This window comes from Stegostoma tigrinum, chromosome 22 (assembly GCF_030684315.1).
Source record: "Stegostoma tigrinum isolate sSteTig4 chromosome 22, sSteTig4.hap1, whole genome shotgun sequence".
Lineage (NCBI taxonomy): Eukaryota > Metazoa > Chordata > Chondrichthyes > Orectolobiformes > Stegostomatidae > Stegostoma > Stegostoma tigrinum.
This window is the reverse complement of record NC_081375.1, coordinates 37,094,523-37,119,597: the sequence shown is the minus strand read 5'-3', so window position 1 is coordinate 37,119,597 and position 25,075 is coordinate 37,094,523. Positions and strand designations below refer to the sequence as shown.

Below are 25,075 nucleotides of genomic sequence, written 5' to 3'. Positions count from 1 at the left end.
AATCTAACTCAATTTATGTCCCAAAAAAAAAAACACAGGGAAACAGAGCTAGACCCAGACAAGGGCTATCCTGATGGGGCAGGGACATTGGAGTTGGGTTTAGGCTAACATCTTTTCTCCATCACTCACAACAAGTGGAATATTGCTGGCTAGGCCAGCATTTATTTCCCATCCCTAATTGCCTTTGAGATGATGTTGTTTCCTTTAGCCACTGCAGTCCTTTGGAATTACTTAGCACCCCTGGTGCCATTTAAGCCAAAGTCCTGGAATTCTTTTCCTATGGAGGAAAGTAATCAATTTCATTCCAAGTTAGAATGATGCATGGATTGGAAGAAGACTTGTAAATGGTAATATTTCCATGTTTCTGCTGCCCTTTTGTTTGAGGTGGTAGAGCTTGCAGGTTTGAAACTTTGCTGTCAAGAGGAGTCTTGGCAAGTTACTGCAGAGCTGCTTGTACATAATGTGCATGCTTCCTTATGCAGCAATAGCGATGGAAATGAATGCTCAAGGTGATGGAAGATTTCCTGAAAGTGAAAGTGAATCAGCTGCCCATCGCAGACACGAAGAACTGCTGCCATGAAAACATGGCACAGAGTCAAGGAAATCAGAAAGGAAGAATTCATTTAAAAACAAGAGAAGTGACAGACTCACCAATATGAGCCACAATAATTCAATGTAATAATTCTGTTCGGGTTCTTCCTGAACAGAAAGTTGCCCAACATTCATTAAACAATAAGTATAATATGTAACTCAACGGGTAGTATTCCATCCCAAATCAGATAGTCACCACATTCAAGACCCATCTCAGAAATTTCAGCACAATCTCAGTTAATGTACCTGTGCAATACTGGCAGCAGGCACTGCACTGTCACAGGTACCTCCTATTGGTTTACAATCACACTTGAAAGGGCTCATTGCCTTCTCACTATTATTTCGAAGGCAGTGGAGTTCCACCTTGTTTCTCAAACAAAATAATATCTAAAATAAATCACATCAATGTTTAATTGTATTCAGGTGTGGGGGCTACCCGTGTTCATACAGGAACAGGTTGAAAGAAGGGACTGTTAGCCAAAAATGCACGATGTGCAATACAGACCCAGGTCCAGCATTCTGCTCTTTACCTAGTTATCTCAGAGGTAAGTGTGGTGCTACATTTCATTACTATCGGAAACTCATAACTTGTAGTAATGTAGGAAATATGCCACCCAATGAACACACAGCAAACTGAAGCACTTCAAGAAATCCTGACATTGTGAAAAATGCTGTCAGAGATTAAAGTAATTTCTCTTTATTTTCTTTTGAACTTTATTTACTGAACTAAGGATGAGAAGCAGCATCACAAAAGTCCTAACTCTCAAGTGCACATCAACAACAATCAGATCACATTGAATTATGCTGGTCCTGCTGACACATGGCATAGCAATGACCAGAGGCTAACTGACATACTACATAACACTGTGTAGAGCTGGATGAACACAGCAGGCCAGGCAGCATCAGAGGAGCAGGAAAGCTGATGGTTTGGGTCTGGACCCTTCTTCAGAAATGGGGGAAGGGGAAAGGGACTCAAATAAATGGACGGGGGAAAGAGGTGGGCAGTGATAGAAGGTGGATAATGGAGCAGATAGATGGGGAGAAGACAGACTGGTCAAGGAAGCGGGGCTGAGGTCAGGGGTGGGGAGATTTTGAAGCTAGTCAAGTCCACATTGAGGCCATTGGGTTGTAGGCTTCCAAAGCTGAAAAGGAGATGCTGTTTCTCCAGTTTCTGGGTGGCATCGTTGTGACACTGGAGGCGGCCTAGGACCGACATGTCGCCCAGTGAGTGGAAGGGGGAAGTTGAAGTGGTTCGCGACTAGGAGGTGTTGTCGTTTGTCACAAACTAGACAGAAAGTACTGACCTGGCTGAGATACACCACAACTGGAAAAAAAAATGTTTTATGAAAGTGCCTTTCATGTAGTAAAACTTTTCAAAGCGCTTCCAAATATTCAATCCAAGGAAAAATCGATGACAAAAAGCTACTCAGGACAATGGGACAGATGACTAAACATATGGTCAAAGAGGTAGATTTTAAGGAACTGCCAAGAGGAAGAAAGAGCTTTAGGAAGGAAATTCCAGGGCTTAGAGCCAAGGCAGCTGAGGGCATGGCTAAAAATAGTGCAGCAATTAAAGTCAGAGATATTCAAGATGCCAAAATTGAAGCAGCATGGATATTTTGGTAGGAGACAATTAAAGACTTAGCGAAGGCATCGGAGGGTTCATCAATAGAGATTGTTAACTCTCCTGTACCCCCTCACCAAATTGTCATCATCCAAACAAAGGAACCAATACATTCTGTGATTTGAATGAAGACCAAATTGATTATCGCAAAAGGATTTCCTAATCACTTTCTACACAAGAACTGCCAAGAACCATTACCAAGCAAAATAATTCTTTTTGGAAACTGCAATTACAGCAATTAAGAAAACTACACGACCAGGATAAAAGTCTATACCACAGTCAGTTGAAAGAGCTGCTACATTAAATTCCTGTGTACAGCCATTGAGCGTAGAGCCAGAGAAGACCCAGTGCACCTGACTCACGCAGGCCTCAAAAGAACTCTTCCACCTCTGACAGCAGGTTCACATGCTGGCATACAGCCTGAGGAACAGGTACCCCTGAATAAGTGCCCGAACAAGTTCTGATGAACAGTGTGACATAGCAAGCGCCCGTAGACAAGGATTCCCATAGGCAATCCCACTAGGTTCCAGTGATCTAAATTCACATGGAGACCACTGTTAGGTAGTGGTCAGGTCCACAAATCCCCACCCATTTGTGTCTCTTCTTTAGTTGAGCATTTCTCATTTTGGCACTGTATCTATCAGAAAACCGTAACCAGCACAGAGATGCTGCATTGCAATTCATCACCTCACAGTTTTTCACTACAGTGATTGAGTGGTGAAATAAACTAAATTTCTCAAACTGAGATGTAACAGAGAGATTATAAATGATCAGAGACAGATTCGAGAAGTGGGACACAGGAAGAAGTGCCAGCCTATGGGGGCTGCAGCTTCTCCCCTGGCTTCAGATTCACCGTTGCCTTCTGATTCACAGCCAAATGACCTTAGATCCATAAAACTTGATTTTCAGCAGCTCATTTTGCTATATCTACTCTTGCGTGTGGTCCAAACACTGTCCTTGTCAAAGGAATTCCCTACCTAAAGCTGAGGTACTTAGGCCAAGGTCAACCGTCATTTTCATCTGGTGACCTTGTTAAATCTGTACGAAGTTAAGACTCCAACTCACAGCCTCATTCATTTAGTGACTTTCAACCGTAAGCTCACATGATTTCACCATTAGCTCAGCTAATCTGTTTCTGAAACCCTCATCCACGCAATTGTTACTTCCAGGACTGAAGGGTACAATGTACACCTTGCAGCCTTTCACACTCTAAATTTCAGATCATCTTAACTCTAATCCAAGTTTCATCATGTCATCTGTATTGGCTCCTGCTTAAGTAATACCCTGATTTTACAATCCAGGCATGGTCTCATCCCTCCCTAACACTGTGAACCCACAGACCCCCAAAATATTGGCATTCCTCTAAATTTGATCTCGAGCATCTGCAATGTTAATTATACCATCTCTGGAGTTCTGCAGTCATGTGTAAATCAGTAAGGGTGGTGCTTTCCTTCCCTAAAGGATATTAGTAAACCAGATGGGATTTTCCAACAATTTTTTTTGGATCGAATTCAAATTCCACCAGCCGCAAGATGGGATTCTAACCCAGTTTCCAAGAACATTACCTGGGTCGCTGGATTAATAACACCACGAGGCCATCACCTCCCCTGAATCTCCAACTATTCACATTGTCAATGAATAATCTAGGTGCTGTGTCAGAATGTCGCATATCTAAATTTGCCAATGACAGAGTTAAGCAGCATTACAAGCAGAGTAATTATAGAGATACTTAACCTAAAAAAAGGGCACTTCCTAATGAAAGAGTCAGAGTCCTACACTATAGGCACAGGTCCTTTGAACAGAACTGGTCCATGACGACCAAAATGTCTATCCACAATAAGCACATTTCTCTACACCTGGCCAGGCCAAGATGCATCTTAGGAGCACAAAAGCTGACGTTTGGGGCCTAGACCCTTCATCAGAAAAGGGTCTGTTCTGATGAAGGGTCTAGGCTCGAAACGTCAGCTTTTGTGCTCCTAAGATGCTGCTTGGCCTGCTGTGTTCATCCAGCTCCACACTTTGTTATCTCTACACCTGGCCCATACCTTCTAAACCTTTCCTGTCCAGGCATTTGGCAAATACCTTTTAAATGTTATTACTGTACCTGCCTTAACGACTTCTGCTGGCAGCTCATTCCATATGCATACCTTCCTCCAAAAAAGTTGCCCCTCAGGTTTCCATGTATTCTTTCTGCTCTTATCTTAAACTGAGGCCCTCTGGTCCTCGATTCCACAACCAGGGGAAAAAGACTGAGTGCATTCATCCAATCCATGCCTCTCACGATCTTATTGATATACACAAGATCCTCCCTCAGTCTCCTATGCTCTAAAGAAAGTCACAGCTCGTCCAGCGTCTCCTTATAACTCAGTCCCTCGAGTCCTGGCAACATCCTTGTAAACTTCCTCTCTTTCCAGCTTAATAACCTCCTTCCTCTAGCAAGGTGGTCAAAACAGAACACAATACTCTAAGTGCGGCCTCACCAACATCCTGTACAACTGCATCATAATTTCCCAACTTCTATACTCAATGCCGTGATCAATGAACGCCAGTGTGTCAAAAGCCTTCTTCACTGTCCGGTCTACCCGTGAACCCAATTTCAGAGAACTGTGCATCTGAAATGCAAGGTCCCTCACTTCCACTGTACTCCTTAAGGCCCTACCATTCACCAAGAAACTCCTATATGGATTTGACTTTCCAAAATGCAACACCTCACACTTATCCATCTCAAACTCCATTTGCCATTTCTCAGCCCACTTCCTCAGCTGTTCAAGGTCCTGCTACAACGTTTAAATAACCTTTCTCACTATCCACAAACCTACCTATTTTAGTGTCATCCCCAAAATTACTAATCATTCCTTGTACATTCTCATCCAAACTATCATTACAGATAACAAACAGCAATGGGCTCAGCAGCAACCTGAGGGAGACCACTAGTCACAGGCTTCTAATGACGACGAATGGGCAGAAACAATGAGTTCTAACAACATTTGGGACTCAGACACAAAAATCATTAAAATATCATTAACAGCTAACAGAAAAAAGACAAATGGAATGCTGGCCTTGATCTCTCGATAATAGAGCATGAGGTGGCAATCATGCTTCAATTATATAAATACCTGGTTAGACCACGTCTGGAATACAGTGGGAAGGAATAGCAATCTCATTGTGGGTGCAGGGTTGGGAAGTAACAAGACAAGCCGGTACTCAATGAATGGCAAGACACTAGGAATGTCAGGAGGAACATACAGCCCACAGATCCCTAAAGGCAGAATCACAGGTTAATAGGGTGGTTAAGTGGCATACAGAATGCTTGCCTTTATCATTTGTGGCATAGATTATAAGCAAGTTTACATTGGAGCTGCACAGGATTTCAGTAGAGTACTATAAGAAGCATGTGATTGCCACGGAGGGTTTGCAGTGTAGATTCACTAAGATGTTGCCTGGGTTGGAGCATTTTAGCTATGAACAGCGGCTGGATAAGCTCGGGCTAGTTTCTTTAGAGCAGAAAGGGTCTTGATTGAAGTGTATAACATTTTGAGGGGCACGGACAGGCTATATAGATAACAGCTGTTCTGCTTATTGAAGGGTCAATATCAAGGGGTCATGATGATAAGGTGAAAGGCAGGAGATTGAGGGGATTGGAGGAAAACATTTTTACTTAAGTGTGGTGTAAATCTGGAATGCACTGCCTGGGAGGGTACCTAAGGCAGGAAACCTCAACTTGTACAAAGTAACTGGACAAGAGCTTGAAATGCCAAAATATTCCAGGTCACAGGCCAAGTGTTGAAACATGGAATAGCGTTAATTTAGACGTTTTATTTGTCAGTGCCAAAAGGCAGACTTGATGGGCTTAAGGGGCTCTTCTGTACTGTCTGATGCTGATTAAAAATCAAATAAACCTGGACTCCAAGGGTTAAAACCTAAGACAACGTCACACATAGTAGGATTATATTCCAGGAAATTTTGATGATTAAAGGGTAATTTGATTGAAGTTTAAAACAACAAGGCAGCACAAAAGGATAGGAAAGAGTGAAACTATTCCACTGGTTGATTCTCTGGAACCATGGGGCAGAATCTGAAAATCTGGATCCGAACTTCCAAAAGTGAAGTTAGGAAGTATTTTCACACAGATTGGTGGATGATATTTGGGATTTCTTTTCTGCAAACAACAGTTCACACTAGGTCAATTTGTAATTTTATATCTGAGGTTAATGATTTTTGTTAAGCAGTGGTATAAATGAAACGGGGCAAAAGGAGTAAGCACAGTTAATGATCGCGGCTGGTCTGTGATCTGTATGATTTGGGGTTCAGGCACAGTTGCAGGGAGGCTTGACACAAGTTTACCTGCAGCCTAATAAGATCAGAGCAGGGACCAGCCCCAGAATGGTAATGTACAGATCTGATGGAATTGTGAATATCCTGGGATTCACTCATTGAGACATGTACGCGCTCTCAGCCTTAATTTTTGGGAGTTTCTTTCTGAACCACATGTTATTTAGGCTAAACAAAAAAACTAATAAAAATCAGGGCATTAAAACGTTGGTTATTTGGCTGGATAATTATTTCAAGTTCAGGAAGATATAAAATGGGGCAAACAGGAGCAGACAAGACTTTCAGTTACTGAAGGACCAGAGGTTACAGAAACATTGAAATTGCCAGATTTACACAGAAAGTTCAGACTCTGTAGAACTCAGTAGGGTTAGAGGCCGAGGCAGAGTTTATGTCAAAAATGCAAGATCCAGTTGAATAGGTGGATAAAGGAAAGGGCATTCAATGGAAATAAAAAGAGCAAGCAAATATTACTGATATAATTTGCTCTTTGCCCAGACTGCCCATCCTGCTAATCAACTGTGATGTCTCTCTGTAAACAACAGCCTCTGACTCTCAGCAATCAAAGAAATCCAATTATCACCACACACTTCATAAACACACTTTTGTCTATTTATATCCCAGAGTTTTTTTGATGGGAACCCCATTACACCTACCACTGATATTGCACACAGTCTCCAGAGGAATTTTTCACAATTCAAACTCAACACCACAATAAACCTGCCTTAACACACCACATACACTCCACAGACATGTACTACACCCACAAGCTAATTTATTTCAAACTAAATTCTCAAGTTCTCATCACACACAGCAACCCTTGTATAAAGCAAACAAACTTAAAACATACATTCAGACAGACAGTCATATATTCATACACACTGCACACAAAGGGCCCAAGTACCCTGGGCAAGAGACAGGGTATTAGAGCCTATACAGGCCCCAAAAAGTCAGCAGCAAGAAGCAAGCATGGACTGAGAGTGTGTTGCTCTGTTGGCACTGCTATCTTTCATACTTGCATATTGTACTAGTCAGAGGCCCTGCCTGCCCTCTCAAATAGATGCAAAATATCTCAACGCACTAACTCGAACAGGAGCAGGGAGTTCTCCTTGGGATACTAGTCAATATTTATCTCTCACATTGCTGCAGTGAGGATAAAATGCAAGATAAATGCAAGTCTGTCTTTCTTTCTTTAAACCCCTACTGTGTCAAAATTAATCTGCACATTCAACAGGATGAAAGGGTTTTCTATAATCTAAACCAAAGCTGATTTTCATCACATGTAGTGATGTGTGAAGCAAGGACTAGGAGAAGATTGGAAACAGCAGACATACACAAATTCTGGTTGGTTATCGTATTGAGATTGAAGGTGTAAGAGCGGGTTTTCCGTGCACATTCTTTTTGCTAATTAGCTTTGCTAATGTCCTGTGCAGCAACTCAGGAAGTTGTGGTTTCAGTTTAACTACATATCAAGTCTTCAAGCTCCTTAGCTAGCCCAATAACAATTCTGGGGTCACTTGACTTGCTTCATTAAACTTTACGCCTCAGGCAAATTATCAGAAACCACAAGGAGCTGCATAAACTCTCAACTCAGAAATTCAAGTACCTTTTACTACATGCTGCAGGAAGTTTAAAGCATTAGTGAATGTATAAACCACAGGTGAACATATAACACATCAGAAGCCTAGTAGTCTCCCTGATCAGGTCACTAAACTTGTTAATCACTGATGCTGGTCTAAAATCATTGGAAAAAATTCAGGCAGAAGATTGTCAGGTAGGAAAAGGGCTGGTTATTCTGGATCCCTTACGGGTCCATGAGTACTTACTGCAGCATGCTTATCTCTAGACCTTGGTCTGTATGTAATTCCCCTCTCCTAAATGCTCTCCTCAACACTAGGAGATGCCCTAGAGATACAGGGGTAACAACATGGGCTCCATATAAAGGGCAGAGTCTCATAGCCAATGGGCTAAAAGAGCAGGGAGCTCATCACTTTCATGAGATATCAAGCACTCATAACCAATAGCTGGGCTCAGACAGAAATGGATGTCTTGTCAGTCACAGTTAGAATGGAGCTGAACTAGTCTAAGTTTTATCTATACCAACTGAAAGCTTTCTTCAAACTTGTATCTGGATATCTCAGAAATCTTTAAGAAACAAAGAAATTCCCTTAACACACCTCCTGAGTGATGGGATAGTGTCCATAGCCCCTCGCTATCTCTCTTGTAAGAAGACTGTGCCCATGCTCCTCATTATGGGTAGTGCTCATGTCTGATATCACACATTATAAATAAACAAACAAGCAACTAGCAGTTACGCCCAGTTCAGACAAAACCATTCTGAATTGAACAGACAAGGGGGTCAGCTTTGGTTTAGCAAGCAACATTCTTCAGTCACAAGTCACACAGTCAGCAGTTCATTGATTCATTCCAGAAACTTGAACCCACAGTCCTGACTGTCACTTCAGTGCAGTACTGAGAGAGTTCTACATTTTGACAGAGACATTAAACTGATGTCCAATCTACCCTCCCAACTGGCTACAAATGGTCCATAAATTGAATGTACTACACAGAGGTTCATTTATCCCTCAGTCAACATCGGAATGGATTACGTTTTCCATACTGGAGTAGGGTGATAATCCATCACATTGACACCGGGGTGGGGAGCAGTTATTAACAATTACCTGAAAAAGAATAAAACAAAAAACTTTCCAGAAGTGGCAAAAATACATGAAGCTCCACAGCACAACAGACAGTCAATAAGGCTCATAACCTCAGAATCTCACACCTGAATGAAGCACTGTCTGCTCACAGGCAGGTGTCAGAATAGATTCAACGTTTTAAGACCAAATAGATCTCATCAGCACACTTCAGTTCCTCTGGTATCTGGTTCTCAGCTCCAAACCAATGACTCTGCTTATGTGCCAAAGGAAGATCACTCTCAGCTTTGAAAATCACAGGGCGTTCATGGATTTTCAGATACACATTCATGGCTGTTAGATAGCAGACAGCACCAACTGTTCCTTATCAACATATTCATAAATGTACATTCTATCAGCACTTACAGGTGGCTGGGAGGTCATAATTCATTCTATGTCTGCACTTAGAGAGAATTTAAAAGGTGACAATATCGAGGTTTTCCTGTAAAACTGTGCTATATATACACACACACGGAGTATTTGATGAAGTATTAGCTGCCTGAACTGGTTAGGAATTACTTTCCCAATATGAACAACTCTCAACCTGAACTGAGAAAGCATGTTAAAAAAAAACAACAGCCTAGGTTTCCCACACCCATACACCTTTGAAAACAAGTTCTTTTTTCAGAGACAAAGTACACCAGAGTGAGTTAATATTAAACAGAATGACAAACCATCATGGGAAAAGTCCAGCACAGAGAATCATAGAGAATCCCTACAGTGTGGAAGCAGGCAATTCAGCCCATCTCACCCAGACCCACCACCTACCCTAGCCCTGTAACCCTGCATTTCCCATGGTCAATCCACCTAACCTACATATCCTTGGATTGCGGGAGGTAACCACAGCACCCAGAGGAAACTGTCCCCTTGTCTGCGTGAAATTTGCACAGTTGCCTGAGGGTGGAATCGAGCACAGCTGAGGCAGTGGTGTTAACCACTGAGCTACTGTGTTGCTCCTAGATGGAATAGTTAACAAAAATCCTCCCTAAGCCAGGTCAGGGCACACAAATTTGAATATCTCTAAATAATATTAACCAAGCAGATCTGCTGTTTGCAACAACTGATCAGGGTCTGGCATTGTAAATGTCAGGGAATGTGGGGTAAAAGTTTGAGCAAATTTTGGAATGAGTTTCCAGTTCTGACCTGTGCTCTTGAGCAAGGTGGGCAGGTGAAACAAGGCAAGATTCCCATCACTAATACAGACCCAGAGTGAGAACTTAGTCAGCAGACTCCAGAATGAGATTCACAACTGAACACCTCATTGTGACTTGATGCACTGGTACAGAAGGATTCCGTGGCGCTTGGTGAATTCATCAGGAGGGAAAACAAAAAACATTAATTTCATATTTCTTCCACTTTCATTGTACCAACATGCAACAATTACATTAATTCATATGTAACATCCCAAATGGTGTCACTGTTGTGTTATCAAGGAAAACAAAATTACCAAAAAAAACAACATAATTTTTTTAATGACTTGAAGCTTAGTCTGAGGAGGATCTTGAAGGAGGAGAATTCCACAAGGCAGAATGTCTTAACGGGGGTTAAGTAAATAGGAAGGGGAAATCGTGCTTGACTAGTCTTCTGGAATTTTTTGAGGATGTATCTATGAAGATGGATAAGGGAGAACCAGTGGATGTAGTGTACCTGAACTTTCAGAAAGCTTTGATAAAGTCCCGCATAGGAGATTGGTGAACAAAATTAGGGCACGTGGTATTGGGGGCAAAATACTGAGTTGGATTGAAAATTGGCTGGCTGACAGGAAGCAAAGAGTAGTGATAAATGGGTCCTTTTTGGAATGGCAGGAAATGACCAGCGGGGCACCACAAGGTTCGGTGCTGGGACCGCAGCTGTTTACAATATATATTAATGATATAGATGAAGGCATTAAAAGTAATATTAGCAAATTTGCTGATGACACAAAGTTGGGTGGCAGTGTGAAATGTGAGGAGGATGTTATGAGAATACAGGGTGACTTGGACAGGCTAGGTGAGTGGACAGATGCATGGCAGATGCAGTTTAATGTGGATAAATGTGCAGTTATACACTTTGGTGGCAAGAACAGGAAGGCAGATTACTATCTCAATGGAGTCAAGTTAGGTAAAAGGGGAAGTACAACGAGATCTAGGTGTTCTTGTACATCAGTCAATGAAAGCAAGTTGTGGAGCCAGAAGAATTGAGAGATGGGTATGGGTGGGACATTGGAGGTATTTGAAAACAAGAATGAGAATTTTATAACTGAGACATCATTAGATATGCACAGGCTCAGTAAGTGAACTGGACTTAATGGAAGTTTGGAAACAGGCAGAATAGTTTTAAAGAGTTGACACTTGTTCAGATGAAGATGGAAGTAAAGCCACGAGACTTCGAAATGATGAGTGTGGAAGGAGCAAACAAATTCACATATTGCCCCATGTTAGAGGTGAGTAATATCTCCTACATGAACACTGAGGGGTCCACAAATTAGGGGGTCAATGAGTCTTTGGAGCTCTCTTCTTCCACAAGTGATGGAAGCATTTTATTTCACTACTTTTGAGCGGGGGGGGGTGCAATAAAAAGGTTATTGGGGTTGGTGGAAAGTTGAAATAATCAGGTCAACCCTTGTCTTTTTGAACGTACACCAGTATGGTCTACTCCTGCTTCCAATTCGTATGTATGTAGGCACATTAAAAAAAGGTGGAAATCAAGTACCCACATTGATGTCTGCTCAGAGGGGAGAGCGTGCTAAGGACAGTGCAGTAAACAACAATAACCTTCCTGATGGAACAGCATCTCATTGCCACAGTTGTTAGCACTTGGCCACACCCCTCACAAACCATAGTGCAGGGACCCTACCCTCACACCTAATACCCCCTTTACACAGTAATTTGAAAAATATTAACAAAGCAAAATAAAAAGATAGATTTTTCTTAAAAAAAAAATCAATATTTCCTCTCCGCTTTAATGCTGTGATAACAAGCAATGGAATTTGCTTAGTTTGACCTTTTGAAATAAGTTCACTGCAAACTCCTGGACTCTACATCATGTGTCAATCTAGTAAACAACCTCCCAGCGAGATGAAATATTTCAGCACTTTGGCCACTGTCAAAGAGGGTGCAAAGTGCTGAAATAGGAGAAAACAGTTTCAAGTTCTCTTCACATATGCATGATCACAAAAACACTTCTAAAATACACTAACAGTCCAAGACACCATACAGGCTATTGTGCCTCTGCTGTTTCCTTGAAAGAGTTGCCTAATTAATTCCACACATTCTTAAATCCGTTCCTTTGAAAGTATTTATTCGCCTCTCTCTTGAATGTAATTCTTGAATCTGCTTTCACCAGCCTTTCTGATAGCACATTCCAGACCAATAACTCATCGAAGGTTCTAGGCCCGAAACGTCAGCTTTCCTGCCCCTAAGATGCTGCTTGGCCTGCTGTGTTCACTCAGCTTTACACCTTGTTATCTTGGATTCTCCAGCATCTACAGTTCGTATTATCTCTGATACAAAGTTTTCATCAGCTGCCCTTGGATTCCTGCAGAATTTACCTCATGTATGGGGCATCTGGTTACTGCTTCTTCTAGCACTGGAAACAGTTTATTTTTAATTTACTGCTAAAATCCCTCAAATGATTATCAGCATGAATTATTCTAAAGAGGTTTGAGCACTCATCAGCCCTTCAGTTCCAAGGAGAATAATTCCAGCTTCACCAATCACCACATACGTGAAGTCTCTTATAGTACCATTCTGGTCAATCTTCTGTACATTTTAAAAAGAATGTCAGAACCTTCAGAAGAGGCAGCATCCAGAATTAAATATATTATTGAAGACTAATGCCAAAACATTGACTTATAACAGGTTAGCGCAACCTCCTTGCTATTCTAATCTTGTTGAGAGCTAATATAGTGAAAGATCACACTTTCTTTTCATGTTAAGAAAATTCCCAATTTGCCCTTCAAAACTTAGTATACATGAAACCCAAGGTAACAGCAAATTGACATAAAGCAGTGACCCACTAATAACAATGAAATAATTTTTGTTTAATTCATTTGTGGGATGTAGGTATCATTAGCAATAACAAGCAATGACTGCCCATCTCTAATTGCCTTTGAGAGGCAGCAGAAAACCACCTTCTTGAACCATTGCTGTCCACATGGTGTGGTGGGTTCCAGATTTTGATGCAAAGTCAGTAAAAAGGAATGGTACTATAGTTCCAAGTCAAGAAGGCCTGCAGCTTGGAGGAGAACCTGCAGGTGATGCTCCCATCCATCTGCTACCCTTGCCTTTCTAGGTGATATAAGTAGGAAGCTTCAATGGTACTTGTATTGCTGCAACTTGCCATCTTGGATATAGTACACATTGCCATGTGTGTTGGAGCTGATTGAACATTTCAAGTAGTGTTGATCAAGCAGGCTGTTTTATTCTGGATGGTGCTGACCTTAAGTGTTGATGGAACTACATGCAGATACCATACTTTTTAGGCATTACTGAGAGGTAAATATGGACTAGGATTTTGGTGGAGAACTTCTCGGGAAATAGAATTATGGGAAAGATCCCATAGAACTGTATTTTTACATGTTGCTTGGGTGCAGAGACAGAAAGGCTCTTAAAAGCATAGCCAAGGCGGTGTCCATATTTTGTTGAAGCATTGCTCTCTAATAAAAGGGCAACCACAAATAAACCACAAACTGCCCATGCCTCCACATTTCCTTCAACCAAGTTCAACTGCAGCCAAAAACATATGTCTACTTCTCTTCCACAACCACAAGTTAGCAAAGTCACAGTCTCATCTCTACAATATACATCAAATGCTCTGATGGAAGATAAAGTAAGTCATTTGCTGTGCAACCGGACAACCAGACTCTCCACAGGTTCTCCATGCAAAACTGGGTAATCTGAAATAATAACTAGCTCTGACTAAATTCCTAGGATACATTTTATTTTACCTGAAACAGGACATTTAGGGTGTGCTAATCATGCGATAAAGTGAAAATTTTCCGAGCAAAATCAGCTGTTGGAAGGAGATCAAAAATTTGTCTCTTGACACACAGTTAGTGCATTGCAAAACAACAGCAGGAAAGATGTTTAAATGGTGCTGAGAGATTGAAGCAGCCTCTGACATCTTGGAGGCATTAGTATTGGTGCCGCACCAAAATTAGCATGCTGAGTGACAATTAAAAACCACATAGCGACATGTCAGGAAGTGAACAACACCGCTACATGCCTATTCAGTTTGTGACCTTTGCTAATCTCCTTATTCAGGAGAAGAGTTAAGAGGGTGCCTATCAAGGAACTATCAACAAACTGGTGGCAATGTTGAGATGAACAGTAACTGTGGCTCAATTATTACCTTAATTTACAGCACTTAGCCTAACTTTCCATCAAGTCTCTGTCCAGAATTCGAAAGCCTAAATTTATGGTTTTGAAATTACAGATTAATTTTTCCCCCAAATATAAAAACGAACAAAATCAGTCATAATGAACATCACCGTGATAACTCAGATTACAATAGCGAATAGCTATCACTGAGAAATATCACCAATCACAACTTGGAGAACCAAGTCCATTCTTTGTCAATAGTTTACTTACTCAGAATTAACATCAAACTAAAAAAGTGTTGCTGTTCAGGAATTTCAAGTGAATCAACCTAAGCTCAGAGTTTTACAGGGACTTCCCAGGCTTTATGTTTAAATTTGAAAAAGAGCCAATCACGCACAAACAGATCCATACACAGCATTGTTTAATTTTGAATTATAACCTCTAAATCAACATAATTGATGCAGGCTGCACACAGTAATTAGAAATGCAGTCAGCTTTTGAAGAGCTCACACACACTAAATGGATTTTAAAAAACAGCTACAAAAAGTTGATAGGTCCAAGTTGCTCTGCATTGATAGACTCTCCTCAAGTATAATCCCAACAAAACAAAACTTTTCAACAAACCACTAGTAAATTCAGCAGACAGATTTGCTTTGCATTGGTTGTAATGCTGCTGTGATTACCGGAAGCAGTATTAAGTCACTACCAGAATGCCATCTGCATAACCACTATCCATGGAAGTCAAAGCTACATTTCACAAAATTTTCCTTACAAAACACAGTTAAAAAGAATGCTGTTCTCACGCATTGCAGGTTACAATAAACGGTACACTCAGAAATCTAAGGTCAAGTTTCGTCTGCAACTAAACCTGCTGAATATGATTCCATGCAGGTTGAAAGAGTTGATAATGGTGCAACTGAGTATGAGGGAGGGGTGGGTGTTTCAGGTTATGCAAACTGTCTGTTCATCATTATTTCTCCAACAAAGCCATAATGATTTAATGGAGCATAATTTATCTCCACCAAAGCACATTAGGCACAGCACAGGTCCACACGAGGAGATTGTAACCAATCTGTATTTATATGTCGTACTAAGAGTACTCAAAACATTCCCCAATCAGGAATGTCCCAAACATGGAACTAAAAGGTTCTTCACTGTAATGACGAACTGGATGGTGTTCTGGTAGTTAACAAGTACATTACTCATAAAATGTATTACAGAGCTCCTTCAGGGTCTTTATGCTTCCAGCTGTAGATAAATCTGATTCAATTGTTCAGCCTGCACATGTGCTTAAAATAACCAGGAAGAATGGAGCTGGGAGAGCAGATGAAGGTCATTACAGCATTCACCAGTTCTTGGATTAATTGCTAAATCTGAGCATGCTAGCTATACTGTATCGAATAAAAATGCTGGTTTCAATTCATAGTCAATTGTCTACTGATTTACTATGAACATGAAACCAAGCATTGGGTAAAGCTTCCATTAATTTTAAACTGATAGTTCGAATTCGATCTGATTGGCTTCACTCCAAAATGGCACTGACACAATGCACCAAACTACTGAGTAACTATAGAACCTATCACCACTAGCTGGCCATCAACAGCAACCTGACACACAGTTGTGGGTTCATGCTTAAGCAGGAACAGTGGGTGGGGGGGGGGGGGGTCTCTATGTAGGATGCACAATCAGCTAGAGTTATGTGAACTACAATCAAGTTGTATTTGGTCTCCTGAACAAACAAAGCACAGTTCAGCTGACTGATGTCCCTGAGAGGCAACAGCGTCCAAAAGACCAACAAACCTTCTTGCATAAGTCACCATACTTCAATAAGTATTTGCTGTAAAAAACACTGCACCAATTTAACAAAAGGCTCCACAAAAATGAAAGGTTCAAAAGAAAAAACAACATAGCCATTGTGCAATCTGTCCATTGTGCACATTGTCCACGGAGCACTTTAAATTACTTCACAGCTTGTGTGATTTATTTCTAGACTTTGTACTCCAAAAATTAGGCGGTGCTTGGAGATCATTTTGATCAATGCTAGATACTCTGTCACTGTTTAACACTTAAGAACAAGACAGGTGGGAATAGGTCCATCAGTCTAACAGCCTAACACTGGAGGTGAGAGCAATTTGATATAAATTAATAGTAAAGCAGCACCTCACACTAGTACAGTGGTTTTCAGTTTTGATCTATAATGTATTGGTATTTATACTTTCATGATATAATTGTTAAAGTGAGAGTCATATTTTTTCAGTAAGTGAATGACCTGCTATGCAAACTCAGTGTCACAGTTGATATTTGTTTCCTACCCAGGAAAGGAAGTGCTAAAGCCTTGCATTCAAGTCTGACAACCGAATGAAACGGGCCATTTACAAGAACACAAGCTCATGAATTTTATATGCAGGTTTGAATGCCAAACCAGAATTTCACAGCTGCAACCCTTTCACTGCAATAAGTAGGCTCCTCCTCTCAAAAAGGAGAAAGTGGCCTCATTCAACTCGCTGATAATAAAATGAGAGGCTGGATGAACACAGCAGGCCAAGCCGCATCTCAGGAGCACAAAAGCTGACGTTTCGGGCCTAGACCCTTCATGACGTCAGCTTTTGTGCTCCTGAGATGCTGCTTGGCCTGCTGTGTTCATCCAGCCTCACATTTTATTATCTTGGAATTCTCCAGCATCTGCAGTTCCCATTATCTCTCATTCAACTCGCCGTCAAGATAAGCAGCTACAGCATCTGAGGCAGGGGTGGATGGGGGAAAACATACAAAGTGCAGAGATTTTAAATTCAAGGTGGCATTCACACCACCATGTCTGTGCTGGCTGAGAAACCATGTAAATTGATCTCACTTTCTAGGTTTTGGTTCTTGATTTTTTTTGGTTATGACACCTCAAGTGGAAAGAATAAAAATTTAGTACTTGTTAAAGTGATAAGGATTTCTGCCTTTACAGCCCTTTTGGGCAAACAGTCCCAGGCTCCCACCATCCTCTGGGCAAAAATGATAACTCATCACTCATCCTTCTACTAAATATTTGAAATGTGGGCCTCCTATTCTTGGTCTCTTGAAGAGAAATAAGGCCTTCTGATCCCACCACTATCTAAGCTCCTCAATTTTATACCAGTTAATTAAACATCCCTTCAGACAGCATTATTTCAAAAAACAAACCTTCAGCTAAAGCAATTCTTCCTTGTAGTTAAATGCCTGCATTTTCCTCTTTAACCTCTAGTTTATTCTCACTCTTCCTGCAAGACAATGGCCAGACTATCTGCAGTACTGAAACTGTGGCCTTACTAGTGCTTTAAACAGCTTTAGCATAACCTCCCTGCTTTTACAGACTCGACCTCAGTTAATAAAGTAACATGCAAGGCTTCTGAAGGAAAAAAAAGTTTTAAATTGTTCGCAGTCTTCATTTGTTTGATCAGAAAACCTTCTGGATCCCAACCAGGCTCGAAATCTTCAAGAGTGAAAAACCTATTCTATGTAATCTTGCACAAATAAGAGATGCCTTTGGTTTGTTTGTTGGATAGAGTCAAACGCCAAACTGGGTCTGTTTCAGTGACATGAAACTGTACATAACATTTTGTTATAAATAAAGTATAATTTTGAAATAAACTCAGCAGGCCTGGCACATCTGTGGAGAGAAATCAGAGTTAACATTTCAGGTCCAGTGACTCTTTCTCAGAACACAGATAGGTTCTAATGAAGATGCACTAAACTCAAAATGTTAACTCTGTTCTCTCCCCACAGAAGTTGCCAAACTTGCTGACTGTCCTCAGCAATTTATGTTTTTGTTTCAGATCTCCAGCATCCACAGTTCTTTGTTTTATTTTAGTTTATCTTACAACCTCCAGTCTCCAGAGGGCAATCCACAAACTTTCGGTAACAACTTTCAAGCGACTGGTGCAAAAAAAAATCTTTTCCCCTCATCTTTAGATCAGAAAAGGATTGCAAGACATGGAGTTTCAGTCCCCTAACAAGATCCAGTGGGAATTACCTACTGACAAATCTAACAGTATAGGACCAGCTTTAGTCGGGCTAATTAGGTTTTCAGTTATTTCACCACACAACCATCCAATGAGCAGCTTCAGCTCTTACTGCTCAGACTCTGACCTCAATACCTGAACTGTGATCGTCACAATAAATGCTGACTGAACTTGCAAGTTTGCAAGTATAAAAGAAATTGCTGCTCATACGTGCTGAAATGCAGAGTTATTGACCCTTGTCTCCTGTGCCACAGGAGGACGGGAAACCTGAAATCAACACCCTTTCAATCCAGATCACAGTACAACAACAGATTTCACCAAAGTTTCTTCCAGTACCAAGGACAGTCTGTTCTACACTAGACTGTTCAGTGGCATCCTGTGAAAACTCTCCCCAGTCTTTAGATGTTTTCTACTGTCAGCTCATTCATCCTGTTGTGGGTAGAGCCAAATTCTATAGGGTTGTTCACTTAGGAAAGTAAGTTTAGCATCAGATTTAGACCCTGGACTTACTGCCTTAGAAAAACCGAGTCTCAGGTGAGGACCAGAGCTGACCCCTCAGCTAGTACAACGCTTCAGCACAGCTCACTGGTGTTACACACACTGGCGGCTACTGGTATTCTTATTCCTAAATCCTTTAACTTTAGTTCATAAACTACTACAGATGAATTGCTGAGAGAATCTCCTCAGGGAAGGACGACAGCGGCGGCCTTCCTCTCCAGACGCTGCGCATTCCCATCACCGAGGGACCCGCATTCCGGCCGTCCCGACCCCAGTGCTCCCGTCCCTCTCGTGCCTATCCCACACCTTCTGTGGCAGAAAGTGACCCCCTCCATCCCGGGTAATGTCCGCCACTTCCCGTTACCCTATAACGTTCCCCGTTCTCAGAGAGGTGCGCCCTCTGGCCAGCCTCCTCACCTTCTCGCTGCTGCTCTGAGACACAGTGTCTGCCGCTTTGGTCTCGGCTGCCGGGCTTTTCTCTTCGGGCTCCTCCTGCTGCTCCTGAACCGATTCCGTGGGGTCGGGGATGCCGTTGATGTATTCCTCCTTGCACACTAGCCCCCGGGCCCTCAGCAGCTCGTCCGTCTCCCTGTCCACCACCAGCAACCGGGTTTGCTCAGCCACCGCCTTGATCTTCTGGACCACTTGCTGGTGGCTGTCCTGCTCCACATTGTCCCCGTTCACCTGAACCACTTTGTCGCCGGCCCGCAGCCCCGCTCGCTCAGCTGGAGAGGCCGCTTCCACCAGGCGGATGAACTGGCCGGTCTTGCCCTTCTCCCCATGCAGGTGGAAGCCGTATCCACTCGGGCCTTTCTCGATGACACAGAGCCTGGGCCGGAGTTGCTCCTTGGTCATGATGGGGATACCCCTCAACCAGTCACTTACTCAGGGACACTATATTAAAGCGTCACTCTGGGATACTCTGTATCCAACTGAGACTCGAAGCTATTCTCTCTGCGCGCGATTCACAAACCATCAGCACAACCAGGGACGGCCTTTCCTTGATTGACAGTTCGTCTCTCCAATCACTAACAGCGCGTCTTCATCCTCAGCCAATCGACACCCTCCTCCGCAAGGGCCCCCCCTTATTAATATTTATTCCACGTTGCCTTCAAATTTGCATTCTCACTGACGTGACCAAGCAGGAGTTTAACATCTATATCAGTTAATGCAAAGTCTGCAAAACTTTGCAGAGAAATGACGAATTCGATGCCGCGAACACTTTTCAAAATGCCATGGCGTAACCTGTAAAGAAGGCTGCAATACGAACTTTAAGAATACTTGCAAACCCCGCCACGGTCGCCGGGCAACTTGTTGATTGACAAGTCTGAGTGAAGCTGGAAGCGGTAGAACTGTAAATTTAGAAAACTTGCAGGTAAACAGTGAAACAGCAACAGTGTATCCTCTAGTTCACACTACATACTCAACTATAGAACAATGTAATATTGGCACACGCAAGAACAAATCTTAGTAAAATATATACGATAAAATTTAGGGTTTTTTAAACATTCCCTCCATTAGTGCTGCCAGTGCTGTCTCCTGCTGGTTAAAGAATGCATTTTGCAGAATTTACAAGATTTTCTTTTGAGGATGTAGATGGTTTCAGGAAAGTCAAGGTTGTTTTTGTCATTTTACTGAAAACCATTAACAAGATTTTTAACATACGAATATGTACTTTGTGGAAATGCTGTTCCTGTGGAAAACAAAGAAGAAAGGAAGAAAGAGACTTAAATAATCACTGACACTGCAAAGAAAGAGCGAACAAAACTAACAATTTTTGTGAAACTGATGGCCTCGGCCTTGGATGCTTAAAACAATATTTGTTGCAGATGTACTGGGTGTATTGTTTGTATTTCTGAAAAATTTCCTAGATTTTGGATAGAATGGAGCAATCAGAAATTAGAAATATAATAATGAATGTAGTCAGCATAGATTTCAAAAATGAAAATCCAGCTGGATCTTAGAATTTTACAGGATAGAAGGTGGCCGTTTGGCCCATAGACTGTGTATGGTGGCTCCCAGAAGAGCTACCCAGTCAATCCCATTGTATCGAATGCATTGATTTGATTTGATTTATTGTCACACGTACGTAAAACAAATGTTAAGTGTTCAGAGATAGTAAGAACTGCTGATGCTGGAGCCAGAGATAAGCGTGGAGCTGGAGGAACATAGCCGGCCTTTTCTGAAGTTGACTTGTAACGTCAACTTTCCTGTTCCTCTGATGCTGCTTGGCCTGCTGTGTTCTTCCACACTGTTATCAGTTGAAAGTGTTGTTGTGTTGCAACTTTCCAGTGCCATCTTAAATCACAGAAAATAAACCAAAACACAGAATATAAAGCCAGAAAAATAGAACAATCAAGTTCATCTTATAGTCTTATTTCAATACAGTGAGCTTGTCTTTGGAATAGCTCCCACATCTAGCTCAGCCAAATCAGGGGCCTGGATCAGAGCCCCTGAACCCTAACATCTTGAATCCCTGCTACTAAACCGACTACACGGCTGCAACTGTGCATCATCTCGGAAGAACTGATGAACATACTAATTTTTTCAGGAGGGAACACAGCAGAAAACGTGGTAGATGAAATTTATCTTAATTTTCAAAAGGCTTTTAGCAAGGTGCCCCAGAGTAGATCAATAAATAAGGTCAAAGACGAGTGGCAGATGGCTTTGCGACAGAAAACAGAGCGTGGGAGTAAAGATTGGTTACTTAGAGCAGCAGACGTGGTGAGTAGTGTTCTACTTGGATCAGAACTTAGGTATTCTACAACAAGTAACACCTCCCAACTCCACATAGTCTGTCCACCATCTACAAAGCACAGGTCCGGAGTGTGATGGAATAATTCTTAGTTGCTTGGACAAATGCAACTCCAGCACTCTCAAAAAGCTTGACCCCAAAAGGGGAGGTGATGGCCTCGTGGTATTATTGCTAGACTACTAATCCTGAAACTCAGCAAATGTTCTGGGTACCTAGGTTCGAATGGGGGAATCTGAATTCCATAAAAAAGTCTGGAACTAAGTATCTAATGATGACCATGAAGCCACTGACAATTGTTGGGAAAACTGATTTGGTTCACTGTTGTCCTTAAGGAAGGAAACTGCCGCCCTTACCTGCTATGGCCAACATGTGACTTCAGACCTGCAGCAATGTGGTTTGACTGTCAACTGCTCTCTGAAATGGTCTAGCAAACCACTCAGTTGTTTCAATTTCTTCAAAGTCTCAACAAAGGAATGAAACTGGATGGACCACCTGGCATCAACGTTGGTACCAAAATGACAATGGCCAAAAAGGCACTGATGATACTCTATGGTCCTTCTTACCAATATTTGGGGCCGAGTGTCAAAATTGGGAGAGTTGTCTTACAGACTAGTTAAGCAACAGCCAAACATAGAAATACTGGCGGCATCATACCTTACAATGTACCAGACACCTCCATCACCATCCAGGATATGTCCTGTCATGCCATATGACAGACACAACAGAGGCAGTGACACAGTGGTCTACATTTGGGATGAAGTTGCCCTCAACATTGACTCTGGAATCCATGAAGTTTTGGTAGATTGAGCACCTAAAATACAGTGATTGGTCAGGAACAGCAGGGTGTGACTGCAAGTGAGGCAGGTAAAATAATCCCGTACTCAGGAACTGAGGAGACTCAGCTCTTGAACCTGTCCAAAAGATACAAGGTATTTGCTCCCTGAGGACCAGAGCTGTAAGGAGGATGAGCCACTGACCACAGCACTGTGGTACATTGGGCCATTCAAGAGGAGGGAGCAAAAAGACAAGTGGTAGTTGTAGGGCATTGTATACTTAGGGGAATAGAAAGCATCCTCTGTAAGCAGGGTCGAGAGTTCCGCATGCTATGTTGGCTGCCCAATGCCAGGGTGAAGGATATCTCTGACCAGCTTGAAAGGATATTGGAGAGAGAGGGAGAGGATCCCGTTGTTGTGGTGTATGTTGGGACAAACAACATAGGCAAGACTAGGAAAGAAGGACCTGTTTTGGGGTTTATCAGGAAATAAGAACTAAATTTAAGAAAAGCTCCATAAGGGTTATAATCTCCATTTCACTACCTGAGCCATGTGCAAAATGGCATAGGGAGGCAAGAACAAGGTAAGTAAACATGTGGCTAAAAGAATGGTGTGGGAGAGAGGGGTTCCTTTTCATGGGGCATTGGCATGAGTACTGGAACAGGAGGGATCTGTACTGTTGGGATGGTCTCATGGGATGATCGAGCTGGGACCAATGTTCTAGCGAAAAGTGTAAATAGGCTGGTCAAAAGGACTTTAAACTAGAAAATGGGGGGCGGGGGGAGAAAGGGTAAAACATAAGGAAGTGTAATGGCCGATAGGAAACAAGGCAGCAGGTTAACATCTGTGTACGGTGGATTCAAATGCATGGAAAAGTATGAAAAACACTGAAAAGGGAAGGGAAGTCAGGAGAAGTTATTAAATCCTTCCAAACACAAAAGGAGACAGCATTTGGAAAGGGTTAGGAATCAAACTTCAAGCACACCGGATAAAGGGATGACAATGAAGAGAGGGATAGTAAATACAGGACTGAAGGCATTGTATCTGAATGCATGCAGACTATGAAATAAGGTAAATGAGCTTGTGGCACCGATCAAAAATGGCAGGTACGATGTGGTGGGCATCAGGACTCAACAGCTAAACATCCAAGGATATACATCCTATTGAAAAGACAGGAAGGTGGACAGAGGGGTTGTGATTACCTTATTAGTAAGGAACGTAATTACATCAATAGCAAGAAACGATGTACAGTCAGATGATGTAGCATCTTTGTGGGTAGAGATGAGGAACCACAAAGGTAAAACAAAACATAATGGGAGTTATGTACAGGCCTCCAAACAGTAGTCAGGATGTAGGGTAGAAAATACACCAGGAGATAGAAAAGGCATATAAGAACGGCAAGGTTACGGTGATAAAAACCGAAATTGCTGGAAAAGCTCAGCAGGTCCAGCAGCATCTATGAAGAAAAATCAGAGTTGATGTTTCAGGTCCAGTGACCCTTCCTCAGATCAGGGTCGGGTCTGGTTACCTTTCCTTAGATCAGGGTTCTGAGGAAGGATCACCAGACCCGAAATGTTACCTCTATTTTTCTTCACAAATGCTGTCAGACCTGCTGAGCTTTTCCAGCAACTTCTGTTTTTGTTCCTGATTTACAGCATCTGCAGTTGTTTCAGTTTTTATTAAGGTTACAGTGATCCAGGGGAATTTCAATATGCAGATGGAATGGGAAAATCAGGTTGGCAGAGGGTCACCAAGAAAAGGAATTTGAGTAAAGTCTACAAGATGGATTTTGGGAGCAGCTTATGGTGGACCTCACTAGGGAACAGACAATTTTGGATTTAGGGATATGCAATGAGGCTGACGTGATAAGGGAGCTTAAGGTGAAGGAACCCTTAGGAGACAGTGACTCTTAATATGATAGAAACTACTCTGCAATTTGAGAGGGAGCAGCTGGAATCAGAAATAACGGTATTACAGTTGAATAAAGACAACTACAGAGGCATGAGGGAGGGGCTGACTAGAATTGACTGGGAGAGAAGCCTAGCAGGAAAGACAGTGAAACAGCAATGCCAGGAATTTCAGGGAGTAGTTCAGTAAACACAGCAAAAACTCATCCCTAGGAAATAGAAGCATACCAAAGGAAGAATGAGGTAACTATGACTGACAAGGGAAGTCAGGGGCAGCATGAAAGCAAGAGAGAAAGCATATAATGCAGCAAACGGCAATAAGAAGCCTACAAAGACAGAGTACAACTGAAAAAGAAACAAGGAGGGAGAAGGTTAAATTTGAGGGTAATTTAGCCAGTAATACAAAAGGAGATTGCAAAAGTTTCTCAAGGGCAAGAGAGAGGCAAAAGTGAACATTGGGCCGCTTGAAAATGATGCTGGAGAAGTAGTATTAGGGAACAAAGAAATGGCAGAGGAACTGAACAAGTATTTTGCATCGGTCTTCACAACAGAAGTCATGAGTAACATCCCAAAAATTCAAGAGAGTTGGGAAGTGGGAGGTGCAGAGGTAGTGTGG

The 25,075-nt window shown here is 42.0% G+C and overlaps 2 protein-coding genes across 4 annotated transcripts in view; one reads left to right on the top strand and one right to left on the bottom strand.

Moving 5' to 3' along the window:
- The window catches only part of LOC125463477 (Na(+)/H(+) exchange regulatory cofactor NHE-RF1-like), a 104,562-nt gene extending 84,522 nt beyond the window's left edge, over positions 1-20,040 (bottom strand). Inside the window, exon 1 of one of the 2 annotated variants that reach the window (XM_048554758.2) lies at positions 19,442-20,040. In XM_048554758.2, the coding sequence (XP_048410715.1) occupies positions 19,442-19,879 (438 nt within the window). In that variant the 5' untranslated portion in view covers positions 19,880-20,040. The remainder of the gene's footprint in view (positions 1-19,441) is intronic. The other variant, XM_048554757.2, reaches the window with a different exon arrangement.
- A 112-nt stretch (positions 20,041-20,152) lies between these two features.
- Positions 20,153-25,075, top strand: part of gga3b (golgi associated, gamma adaptin ear containing, ARF binding protein 3b) — an 87,294-nt gene continuing 82,371 nt past the window's right edge. The window contains exon 1 of one of the 2 annotated variants that reach the window (XM_059653780.1): positions 20,153-20,399. The gene's annotated coding sequence lies outside the window, so the exon portion shown is untranslated. The remainder of the gene's footprint in view (positions 20,400-25,075) is intronic. The other variant, XM_059653779.1, reaches the window with a different exon arrangement.